The sequence below is a fragment of the Bombyx mori genome, chromosome 11, assembly GCF_030269925.1.
Source record: "Bombyx mori chromosome 11, ASM3026992v2".
NCBI lineage: Eukaryota > Metazoa > Arthropoda > Insecta > Lepidoptera > Bombycidae > Bombyx > Bombyx mori.
Window position 1 is genome coordinate 17,364,433 of NC_085117.1, and position 12,489 is coordinate 17,376,921.

Consider the following 12,489-nt stretch of genomic DNA (forward strand, 5'->3'; position numbering starts at 1 on the left):
TACCGAGCAGCGCCTCGATATCACTGCTTAGAACGATCTTATCCGGTGGAAGATAAACGGACGCGATAACGATCGGCGCGTGTCCCGTCAGTGAGATTCGGCACACTGATGCTTCGATATTAGCGAGCGCGGGAGGATCGAGCGGGACGCAATGCAGGGCTCTTCTATAGTAAATGACGGTACCACCACCACGGGCAGAGAGCCTGTCGTTCCTGACCATGTTATAGTTCGCGATTTTAGGGTCACGGCGCGCGGGCTTAAGTAGGGTCTCCTGCACTAAAAAGATATCAATTTGGTGGTCACGCAAAAAGTCAGAAACCTGATCACGTTGATTTGCGAGACCGTAAGCGTTAAAAAATCCTATCGTTACGGATAGGGGCTTTATTCTACTTATATACGCCATTGATTACCGGCGGAGTGAGGGGAGGACGTACGTATTTAATGACGCGTATACGTCGGCGTATTCCTGCACAACGGCGATAAAGTGTTGTGCAGTGGAGGCAGCGCGAATGGCGTCGCCCAAAGCGTTAACGCGCTCAAAGTTGATCGACTGAAAGAAGTCGATCGCTAAAGCGAGATTGTCGGACGCGGTCGGAGGGCAAGTCGCGGGAGAGGGACGAGTCGCGGGGGCGGGACGAATCGCGGAGGAGGGAGTTGTAGCCGTGTTCGTGTACGGCAGCGGTTTTGCCCAGGCCGAGACACTGGGCACCGCCGCCGGAACGAACGCTGGCTTAGCCTGCGACGCAGAGGGTGCCGAGGCTTTGATGTCTGGGCCGGAAGCTCGGAGGCGGTTTTGGCGGGCGACGCGGCGATTTATTTTAGGGGCTCGGGGGCAACCACGGTAATTCGCGGGGTGACCCTGTGTTCGACACAGGACGCAGCTAGGCGGTTCCGTCGCGGTTTTTTGGTCGCGAGCGCAGAGGGCCGTGGCGTGATCGCCCAAACACTTAACACATCGGGGGCGCGCGTGACAGTTACGGGAAGAGTGCCCGTACAATTGACAGTTATGGCACTGGCTAGGAGTGCCTTTTTTATGGGGGGCTTCGACAGCGATACCAGAGAGCCTACAGACGGTCTGTGTGTTAAAGATTTTCTTACCCTCGGGGGTAGGCTGGAGAGCGACTAGAACCATATTATATGGCTCCCTACCGCGACCGGTGTGCATACGGTGCACAGAATTCACTGGTAGGCCTTGTTCTAACAGGTCGGCTTTTACGAGCTCTACATCTAACTCTTTAGGGATTCCGCGTATTACAACGCGGAGTTCGCGCTCCTCCTGGAGCGTATACGTATGGAAACTTATACGCTCCTTACGGAGGTAAGAAGAGAGGGCCCTATGGTCGTCGGGTGTTTGAACCTTAATTTGAATGCCGTTCGCGAGGTTACGGGCATTCGTGAAATTTATATTTTTGGCCTTAAGGGCCAGGCAAACTCGATCCCAAGCTGCCTTCTCCTGAAGGATAACCGGGGGAGGGGTCTGGGTTTTATTTTGTGCCACCGGACGCGGCGACGGAGTGGCACGGGCTGGGGGCGCAACGGGAGTCTGAGGGCGGGGGCGCGACGCGTTCACGGCTTTGCTAATTTTAGCGGCCGCGGGAGCTCGAGACTCCGCGGCACGCTTCTTACCCTTCTGTACCAGGGTGAATCCATCCGTCGATGAGACGGGGGCGAGGTCGACCTCCATGTCCGAGTCAGAGTCGGAGCACGAGGAGGCGGGTGCAGGCGACCTACGAGCAAGTGTAGGTGTTTTAGAGGGCGCGACGGAGGCCGCGGATGATCGCTCAGCTGAAACGATGGTCACGGCGGACGACGCAGCAGCTTTTCTCGCCAGTATAGGCGACACGGGAGCGGCAGGCACGACAGAGGCTGCGGTGCTCAATGCAGAAGCTCTGCACGCAGGTACAGGCGACGCAGGAGCAGCGAGCGCGGCGGAGTCCTCGAGAGGGCTCGCAGTGTGATTGGCCTTGAAGGCCAAAAACTCCGAGGCGAGCTGTGGGTGGCGAAGTCGGAGGAATTCCGCGAATACAGCGTCCATGATCGCTGAGTACCCAGGTGGGGCGGCCCCGGGTCTTGAAAACACTCGCCTTGCGGCGAGGCCCCAACTTCTCGGACCTGAGCGGTTCTATTGAACACAGGTGGCAATGCGGCGCGATTACTACAGGACAAAGAAAAAGCACAACAAAACAGAAATTACGAAAAGAAACAAAACAAATAAATACTTGCAGGAAACCACTTTGTCGGCAGATGTACCACGAACACAGAAACAACAAAAGGAAACAAAACAAATAAAAACTTCCAGAAAGAGCACTTAGTCGGCAGATGTACCACAAACACAGGCCGCGCGAACAATGGCCGGGCTAACAAAAGCCGGGCGAACAAAGACCGGGCGATCGAGTGGACGATGAGCACGTCCGCACGTGACGGGTGCCTCTATCGGAATGGCAAGAATATGTGTCAAGTTCACGCAAGTGAACTAAACGCTTACTGGAAAAGGAAAAACAAAATTAATTAATTAACAAAAACGAATTTATTCAATCTTCAATGAATTCGTTAATATAAAGATTCAATAAATCTTAATTTTTATTCAAAGATAATTCAAATTTGAATCGATTATCATTAACGAATTTATTGCAGATTTAATAAATATGTTAATGATAATGTATTTATTTTGTTTTTTTTTTTAAGATTCAATAAATTTGACGAATTGAGCTATTTAAAAACAAAAACGATAGTTTTATTATTGTATTTTCTTCGGTTCTTTCTTAAATTCTAACTATGAAAAAAAATTTATTATATAAATAAAAAAAAATTGTAAATAATAAATAATTTTAATAAATTAAATAAATAATTTGCCTTTCGCGGTTGAGACGATGGGCCCTTGGGGCCCTGAAGCAAACAAATTTTTAACAGAAATCTCCAAACGATTGAAGGAGGTTACACATAATGCTAAGGCTGGCTGGTACTTTGCACAGAGAGTGAGTCTGGCTGTCCAACGAGGCGACGTAGCCAGTATGGGAACTGTGCCTCCTTCAAGCGCATTGGAAGATCTGTTCTACTGTGTGGGTTGAGTTATGTTAAATTATTTTGATTTGACTTTTTGTTAATAATAAAATACCATGTAAACTAAAATGTAAATAATGAAATGATAATAAAATCTACTTTTAACAATGATTTTTTTATTTTTTTTTATTTATTGAATTCATACCACAACATTGTTGGGAAAAGACTAGCTTCCTTAGCACAGTTATTTATTAACGCGAGAGCCTGGACTTAGTTTTAGTATATTGTTTAGGATATATCAATAAAAAAATATTATTGTTATATATGAATATGTTATAGGCGAAAGATGAATAACCGGTAAATACCAGACGGCTGTCTGTTTCAACTACTTGTCTGACATAGAAAGCTTATGATCGATTACTTACTTCGTTGGTAAACGTTAATTATTAAATTTACATACTTTAAAAAACCGAAATAGCACGTTTTTAGCTTTTCCATTCAAATAGATTACCGAAATAACAATTGTTAATTTCATATTTTTTTATCTTGTTGATAGTAGTCAGTCAGACGTCCTGAAATTATTTTAATATCCTTGTCCTTGATGCGTGCGAAATTTTTCAAATTAATCAGACGTCTTTAAAGTCGGTAAAAATGACGGTCAAATATTTCGTTACATGCAAACCATCATAAATACCTATCAAGGTAACTAAAACGTGTTAATATTATTTATTATACGGAAACATCTCTAAAATTCCTTATAGCATTTGCCGACGAACCGACGTAATATTTATTTGTTTTATTCCTTTCATACCATTTACTGGTGGTAGGACCTCTTGTGAGTCCGCGCGGGTAGGTACCACCACCCTGCCTATTTCTGCCGTAAAGCAGTAATGCGTTTGGGTTTGAAGGGCGGGGCAGCCATTGTAACTATACTGAGACCTTAGAACTTAAATCTCAAGGTGGGTGGCGCATTTGCGTTGTGGATGTCTATGGGCTCCAGTAACCACTTAACACCAGGTGGGCTGTGAGCTCGTCCACCCATATAAGCAATAAAAATATATATAAAAAAATACAGATTTCATTACTGACCACACAGGAGGCTGTTTCGTACATTTAAAAGTTTATTTTCAGTATTTTCAATGTAATCTCTACGATGATTGTTATATTACAGTTTTATCAACAATCAAAGGTGGAATGGATGGTTAAAATTCTTTGTAAAAAAAAGCATATTAAAAGAATTTTGTAGTCCGATTTATATACTTGACATTTGTTTTTCATTACATCTTATCTTTATGCCGTAATACTGTAAATATTTAAATATAATTTAAGTTATTGATTCAAAAATTAAAATACTTTATAAAAAACAAAACTTATTTTCAAATTATTAGTTGAATGAATTGATTGTACATCAAACAGACGTCATGTATAAGTTATTATTTATTGTAACGTGCGGAACCGAAATATAATAAAAAATCCTCGCACGCTAAGCGGAACCCAAAAGTGTCGACCAACGCCGCGCGACCGACACCTGCGCGGGATTCGTAAAAATGCAGTCAGTGAGTTTCGAAAAAATTTGAATAACGCGCATGCGCCGGTCGCTGCACAAAATTATTAATTTAAAACTATCTTACCTTGTTATACCTTAAGTTGTAACGATTAAATAAATGATTAACATTAAATTATTCATTTAGACATAATTATCTAAAATTAATCCAATGGCTTACACGACCCTCTAATACTTTTTCTTGTGGTAGGGAGTCCTTTGAGCCCTCTGAGCCAACACTGCCTATTTCTACCGTGAAGCAGTAATGCGTTTCAGTTTCAAGGGAGGTGCACCATTGTACTATAAAAGCAGAGATCTAGAACTCATGTTTTACCGACAGACACAGCCCACTGAGTTTTTCATCGGATCTTCTCCGTGGGTCGCGTTTGCGATCCGGTGGTAGATTCTGCAATGCATTGCTGTTGCTAGGGCTAGTGTTACTAATTTCAATAGGTTAGAGCATTGTGAACTCACCTACACACCACGTGAATCTAGTATGACCCTTCGAGGTCACTAGAATAGGTAGGAAAAAATATATTTCAAGAGGGAATTCCCGATGGGTTATGAGCTCGTCCACTCATGTAAACCATACATTTGTTACGCCACTATAGTGATACAACTACCCATCCAGATCTCCCGAATTTATTATATTATTTATAGTTAAAATAATTGAAACTGCATAATATAGCTGCGTAATCTGACATTTTGAGGAAGTTAACGTTTGTGGCTTGGCTGAAAATTTTACTTTTGAGTCTAAACTTTTCAGTATATTATCTGTAGGTTGGTAATTAATTAGTAGTACTAAAAATTAGATAGAGGCTGATTATCGAACAAAAGATTTAAGATATGATTAAATTGAGGTCCGTTTATTTTATGAATTTTATGAACCAGACGGCAATCATTATTACAAAAGGCTGTGTCAAATCTGCTGATTTAAGTAGAATATGTTCGAAAAAGGTAAATAATAAAAATAAAAAAGAACTCTTATGTGTTTACATTATAGACCAGTTTGGTAGGTAACAACACATTTGCATAACTCCTTAGTCGAAATAGAATCATTTAAGAAATATTATCTAAATTGAATTAAGAAAAGAAAAACATTACCACTACTATGTACTATTCAAATATGGAAAAAAAAACTTACAAAATTCCCGCCATACTGCCGTTCCGAATTCAAAATCTACACACCACGCTAAATACAATTATTCAAAACCACAGCACCAAAAACGTTCAATCAGTACACTCATATTTATCACATTATCGCTCAGCAAATATTTTTTTATTGTATCGAAGTTTCGCTTCTGGGCACGCGAGGCGCCGGCGCATGTGTTACTAACGAGAGCGTGATTTCAACTGGCGAACTGCGAATTCTGGCTTGATGCTAACTAGAGATCTAATTAATTACGCGCGACACGTTATTGCTCACACGTTTTTTAAAGATTTTTTTTCTGTGGCGCTTGTTATTCTTTCGCGCGCTTTTATTTATAGCTGTGCTATCATGTCATCGGTTGTTTAGTTCTTTTTTTTGTGATTTTTTAAATTGTTTTCTCTTTCTTTCGGGTAGGAAATAATTGGAAATAGGAAATAATTGTTTTATATGGTTTTTTGTCGGGAACTTTTGGAGTTTACTCCTTTAGAATCGATTTACATATATAGGCCCGGGGTATGAAAATTATGGGGACCAAAATCGTGGCATTTTGAGGGACATGCGCCGGCAGTCCGCCACAAAGCCTCTTACTGATCGCGCGTTTCTCTCATTATTGTATTTTCATATATTTGTTAGTCGTTTGTTTTGTGTCTCGTTAATTTGTTAATAATCTGTAGTGTATCGTGTTGTCGTAATATAGAACTATTTCTCGCATTGTTTCGTTTAATTTTTTATATCCAGTAAACTCCAGTCGTGCGTCGGAGCGGACACACACACTTTTTTTTTGTTTTTTTTTCCTACCTATAGCCTTGAGAGGCTATTTCAGCGTAACCTTAACTAGTAGGTGAGCTCACGGGGCTCAAACCTGATGACGTTGTTAACACGAACCCTAGCAAGAGCCGTGCTTCGTAGAATCTACCACCGGATCGGAAACGCGACCCACTGAGAAGATCCGGCGAAAAATTCAGTGAGCTGTGTCTGTGGGTTCATTTGCTCATCGAGCCCTTCGTCGCAAGCGACGGTTTCGACGAGAACGATGACCGGTGCTTGAGGTACCTAAAAGCACCGTTAGTGGATCGGGAGGATCCGAAATGACGTGTTTTGGGCGACGTCGACTGCTTTCCATTCTGTCCGCAGGATCAAGAATGATCGGGAGCGCGATGAGCAGACAATTTGAATTGTTTGGTTTTGGTAATTTAGTATTTCTTCAGGTTTAAAGGTGTATTAATTGTGACTTATTATCCGCTTAGTATCTGTATAAGGGCACGTCCGTGTGTCAAGAATAATCACGTGATTCTTCAGATTGTACCAAAAAATTCCACGGAATTCTCAATAGGTAAATGTCCACCATTTTACTGGGACTAGAACATTATTTCATTATAATTAATTACAATTTCTAATAAATTAACTTCATCGTAATTTCGCTCTATTTTTTGGAGTTTACTCCTTTAGAATCGATTTACATATATAGGCCCGGGGTATGAAAATTATGGGGACCAAAATCGTACTAGCATGTCACACGAAATGCGTTATGCGCCTGATTGGCTCCTGATTGCGTGATGCGTGCGCGCGCCAATCAGGAGCCAACGCGCGGCCGCGTTATCGCAGGTGACGCCGGGCTGCTGCGCCGGCAGTCCGCCACAAAGCCTCGTACTGATCGCGCGTTTCTCTCATTATTGTATTTTCATATATTTGTTAGTCGTTTGTTTTGTGTCTCGTTAATTTGTTAATAATCTGTAGTGTATCGTGTTGTCGTAATATAGAACTATTTCTCGTATTGTTTCGTTTAATTTTTTATATCCAGTAAACTCCAGTCGTGCGTCGGAGCGGACACACACACTTTTTTTTTCAATTACAACAATGAACGACTTATAAATTCGACACTGGTAACGATGGCATTGTTTTTTTTTTTTTTTCCCTGCCTATGCTGATAGCCTTGAGAGGCTATTTCAGATTCGCCCTAACGTTAGTAGGTGAGCTCGCGGGGAGACTCAACCGGAGAGTTGATAACACTGACCCTAGCAAGAGCAGTGCTTCGCAGAATCTACCACCGGATCGGAAACGCGACCCACTGAGAAGATCCGGCGAGAAACTCAGTGGGCTGTGTCTATGGGTTAGTTCGCTCGTCGAGCCCTTCGTCGCAAGCGACGGGTTCGACGAGGACGGTGACCGGTGCTTGTGGTGCCTAAAAGCACCGTTAATGGACGGCATTGTAAGAAGCCAATAATTATATTGAAAGAAAAAAAATTCAAAAAAGTACTTAAAGTATTAGGTTGTTATCACAGATGAGCAGAGGAGTTGCTCCCTAAAAAGAAAGGAAATCGTACCGTAATTAAAAAAAATCTTAAAGAAAGCACCGAGTATGTAAATGAGTTTGCATAACATCGGTCGGATCATTAGTGGACTTCGCGGCATGAACGAGATTTATTGTTCACAATTAACTGAGCGGAGACTCTATTAGTGGGCTGGATAATTTTCTTTTCATTACCAAGCGTTTAGTTCGCGAATTAGAATTCGTAAAGTTAGGCTTGAAATACTTCTAATTTGTCGGGGCGAGTTCAAGATTGATAGACGAAATATGCTAGACAAGGGTTTCGTCAAGAAAACCCAAATATTACGTCCAATTAAAAAAAGTTTTTTTAATGCTTAGATGGGTGGACGAGCTCACAGCCCACCTGGTGTTAAGTGGTTATTGGAGCTCATAGACATCTACAACGTAGATGCGCCACCCACCTTGAGATATAAGTTCTAAGGTCTCAAGTATAGTTACAATAACGGCTGCTCTACCCATCAAACCGACATTACTGCTTCACGGCAGAAATAGGCAGGGCGGTGGTACCTATCCGCGCGGACTCACAAGTGGCCCTACCACCAGTAAAAAGGTTATAAGGTTAAAGGTTATAACCTAACTTATATTCTTATTGCGTGATTTCGCCTAACTTATAATAAAAATGGATTCGGTCGAACGTTCGTTGGATCGTATCAGAAGTCGTGATTAATTTCCTGTTACATAATTAGTTTTGTGTGTTTTGCGACCTAGTGATTATTAAGTGACTGTTGTAGGTCATCTGTCTCGTATTTTATACGATATAATTGGCATATATATGCGTTTCGGTTTGAAGGGTGGGGCAGCCGTTGTAACTATACTTGAGACCTTAGAACTTATATCTCAAGGTGGGTTGCGCATTTACGTCGTAGATGTCTATAGGCTCCAGTAACCACTTAACACCAGGTGGGCTGTGAGCTCGTCCACCCATCTAAGTAATAAAAAAAACTAGAAAAGTTTGTGATCCCACAGCTGGTGCTATAGTCTCATTACATCATTTAAACGGCCGTCTGGTGTAGTGGTAAGTGACATGGTCACTACACAAGGGGATCGCGGGTTCGAATCCCGCCAAGGGAAGATATTTGTATGATAAATATAAATGTCTTTTCCAGGGTTATGGATGTATATTAAATATATGTATGTGTATAATAAAAATCTTACATTTATTTCCGTTATCTGGTACCTGTAACACAAGTTCTTTACGAACTTATCACGGGACCAGTTAACGTGGCGTGATTGTTAGTGTAAATAAATAGTGTAAATATTTAAATAATATTTAAAATATCCACGGAATTGTGGCATCTTTTCTTAGTCGGATACTTCACTGCTGAAGGTCGTGTCCTTGAAAAGCCTTCGTAGCTACTAGTACAATCATCAATTTTAGCATAACCGTGAAATAATATTGGTAAAATTAAGGCCTGTGTAGTATAAGATCCGGTATAAGCTTCATGTCAGTTGGACCGTGTGCTAGTCCACCAATCAAGAGCATTTTCAAGCGTATAGAATTTAATAGCATTATACAAACTAATTAATTAAAATTTGGTATCCGAAATAAAAAGTCTGTCTCACAGACAATAATGGTAAGTTCATTTTGGGTCACTTCTATAGAGGTTGTTACCGGGCCATACCCGATCCGTTGGACCGAATGGTAAACCGAATGGTAAAGTCGACGTCGCCCTAAGCACGTCATTTCGGATCCTCCCGATCCACTAACGGTGCTTTTAGGTACCTCAAGCACCGGTCACCGTCCTCGCGGAACTCGTCGCTTGCGACGAAGAGCTCGACGAGGAAATTAGCCCATAGACACAGCCCACTGAGTCGCCGGATCTTCTCAGAGGGTCGCGTTTCTGATCCGGTGGTAGATTCTGCTAAGCGCTGCTCTTGCTTGGGCCAGTGTTAGCAACACTCCCGGTTTGAACCTCGTGAGCTTACCTTTTAGTTCGGTGAATCTAGAATAACCCCTTAAAGCTACTAAAATAGGTAGGAAAAATAAATACCGCTATTGTGACGTCAATAATAAAATATTAATAATAATACCAATGATAACACCGTTTATTGCCTAAGACGATTCACATGTAGACAGGCCGGACAATTGGCGTACCGTAATGCAATAATTGCGTGCGTATCGTTGACGTAATGCTTAAGTGTCGCTATAGTAAAAATTTTCAATCAACTTAAATCAAGTAAGCCATATCTCGATTGAATATAAGCGCCAAATAATCGCCATATGATAGAATTGTTAATAGATTTATCCTGCATCCTATGAAGCGCCTTTACCTATATGATAACTTGTTGAAAAATCTTACTTGTCCACATACTTAGATAGGGTGAAGTGTTAAAACCAGAGACCAACACTTTACTCTGCACTACCTTTGGTTGACTGGTAGAGAATGCCTTAGGCATTAAGTCCGCCAATGTAAATTTTACATGAAGTGTAATAAATAAATAAATAAATAAATATATAAATAAAACATCTAAACTCCAAAGAGTACAATCTGCAACTTACCATAAAAATAAATCTGCTTCATTAGTACTTTTGCATAGAAATACAACCCGACAAATAATGCAATTTAAATAATTTAATTACTATACATATTTATTTATCAAAAACAATAATATACACAGAAACAATTGAGGAAAAATAAGGGAAACAAAAAAAAATCAATTTAAAACCAAGTTCTGTTTCCTGCATCGATTGAAATCGTAAAACTATTTAAAATTAATTAACATTTTAAATTTGTTAACATTAAATAAATAGATGGACTACCTTGACTCATTTAACATCTTAATTAAACGAGAAAAACATAGTTTTGATTTTTTTATAGTCATCATGTCATAAAATCGGGTGTTCCTCATTCGCAGTTATTTTTCTTTTTTTATTGCTTAGATGTGTGGACGAACTCACAGACCACCCGGTGTTAAGTGGTTACTGGAGCCCAAAGACATCTACAACGTAAATGCCCGCCACTCGCCTTGAGATACAATTTCTAAGGTCTCAGTATAGTTACAACGGCTGCCCTTCAAACCGAAACGCATTACTGCTTCACTGCAGAAATAGACAGGGCGGTGGTACCTACCCGTGCGGACTCACAAGAGGTTCTATCACCAGTTTATTTTTTTATTGCTTGGATAGATGGACGAGCTCATAGCTCACCTGATGTTAAGTGGTTACTGGAGCCCATAGACATCTACAACGTAAATGCGCCACCCATCTTGACATATAAGTTCTAAGGTCTCAGTATAGTTACAACGGCTCCACCCTTCGAACCGAAATGCATTACTGCTTCTCGGCGGAAATAGGCGAGGTGGTGGTACCTACCCGTGCGGACTCCCAAGAGGTCCTAACACCAGTGATTACGCAAATTATAATTTTGCGGGTTTGATTTTTATTACACGATGTTATTCCTTCACCATGGAAGTCAATCGTGAACATTTGACAAGTTCGTATTTCATTAGAAAAATTGGTACCCGCCTGCGGGATTCGAACACCATTTGCATCGCTACATACCAATGCACCGGACATCTTATCCTTTAGGCCACGACGACTTCGTGGTAACGACGTAATATCGATATTACTCAAAATAGAGTGTGGACCTTGTACCGGTGCGGTGACTGAAGCTTTGGCTTGTCCCTTAGAGTAGTAAAAACGTTGTTCAATTAAACACCCACGCGGCATTTTACCGAATACGGAACAATCGCTTTGTTCGACAATTTATTGCCAGCCCGGATAACTGGTAGTTAATGATCCTTGCATCCGTTGAACATTGTTTTATAGATTGCGAGAACTATGACCATAGATTTTAAATAAATATTTAAAATATTATTTTGTCGGAAAGATATTTTTTATGGTAGATTATGGTATATGGTATCTTGTATATCGATTGACCATAACAATCTGATTTCTACATATTATTCATTATATTAATTTAGAAGAGTGCCAGTTTAGGTTTAAAAATTTTATTCATTATCATCATCATCATCAACACCCCCAGTCGTTCACTGCTGGACATAGGTCTCTCCCAACCCACACCACTGAGCCCGGTATTCGGCACTTCTCATCCACTTCTTGCCGGCCACCGTTCGGAGGTCATCGCACCACCTAGCCAGGGGGCGTCCCACGTTACGTCTTCTGCTGCGCGGTCTCCACTCGGGAACCCGTCTGCTCAAGCGATCGTCAGTTCTACGGCATATTTGGCCAGCCCACTGCCACTTCAGCTTACTGACTCTTTGAGCTATGTCGATGACTTTAGTACTCTGTCGAATAACCTCATTCCGGATTTTATCCTTCAGAGAAACTCCGAGCATGGCTCTTTCAATGGCTCGCTGAGTGACCTTGAACTGACGGACCACCCGTACTGTGAGTGTCCAAATTTAATTGGAATCATAAAATAGGCACAAACCTAAAATTTGAGGGAAACATTAATTGTATGTATGTATTGCATTGCATATATGTATTGCATGTATTGCATTTGA

General features: G+C 41.3%; 1 protein-coding gene across 4 annotated transcripts in view; it reads right to left on the minus strand.

Annotated features, from left to right (window-relative positions):
* The window catches only part of LOC101738279 (collagen alpha-1(XVIII) chain), a 106,873-nt gene extending 100,953 nt beyond the window's left edge, over positions 1-5,920 (minus strand). For 2 of the 4 annotated variants that reach the window (XM_021352393.3, XM_012696097.4), the window contains exon 1: positions 5,688-5,912. In XM_021352393.3, the coding sequence (XP_021208068.2) occupies positions 5,688-5,701 (14 nt within the window). In that variant the 5' untranslated portion in view covers positions 5,702-5,912. Of the gene's footprint in view, positions 1-5,687 lie in introns of all 4 variants that reach the window. The other 2 variants (XM_062671260.1, XM_062671261.1) reach the window with 2 other exon arrangements.
* Between the last annotated feature and the right edge of the window lie 6,569 nt (positions 5,921-12,489).